General features: G+C 48.6%; 1 protein-coding gene across 1 annotated transcript in view; it reads left to right on the top strand.

Annotated features, from left to right (window-relative positions):
* Gtf2i (general transcription factor IIi) overlaps positions 1-290 on the top strand; it is a 61,336-nt gene that overhangs the window by 24,919 nt on the left and 36,127 nt on the right. Inside the window, exon 8 of the mRNA XM_031391159.1 lies at positions 42-98. Within this exon, the coding sequence (XP_031247019.1) occupies positions 42-98 (57 nt within the window). The remainder of the gene's footprint in view (positions 1-41; positions 99-290) is intronic.

Genomic DNA, 290 nt, shown 5'->3' with positions numbered 1-290 from the left:
TTTTTTACTTGTTTAGTATATACTCTTCATTTTCTTTTTAGGAAGCCATCACTCCTCAGAAGGCAACGAGGGAACGGAAGTGGAAGTGCCAGCAGAAGGTTAGGAAAGAAGGGACTTAGATTTTTCTGCATCTGTTGTTCTTCAGATGGTAACCCCCGACACCTACTCTTCAGAGATGAGACAGTGGTGGTGCGGGCCTTCATGGCCCGCCTCTCCTTTTTAGGGCATCAGTGACTCTCACCATGCTAATGGGCACTGGGCCTGGCTGCCCCAGTCTGTGAGTCTCTTGA

Source organism: Mastomys coucha, unplaced genomic scaffold, assembly GCF_008632895.1.
Source record: "Mastomys coucha isolate ucsf_1 unplaced genomic scaffold, UCSF_Mcou_1 pScaffold22, whole genome shotgun sequence".
Lineage (NCBI taxonomy): Eukaryota > Metazoa > Chordata > Mammalia > Rodentia > Muridae > Mastomys > Mastomys coucha.
The sequence above is the reverse complement of the archived record's forward strand: the minus strand, read 5'-3'. Positions and strand labels throughout refer to the sequence as shown.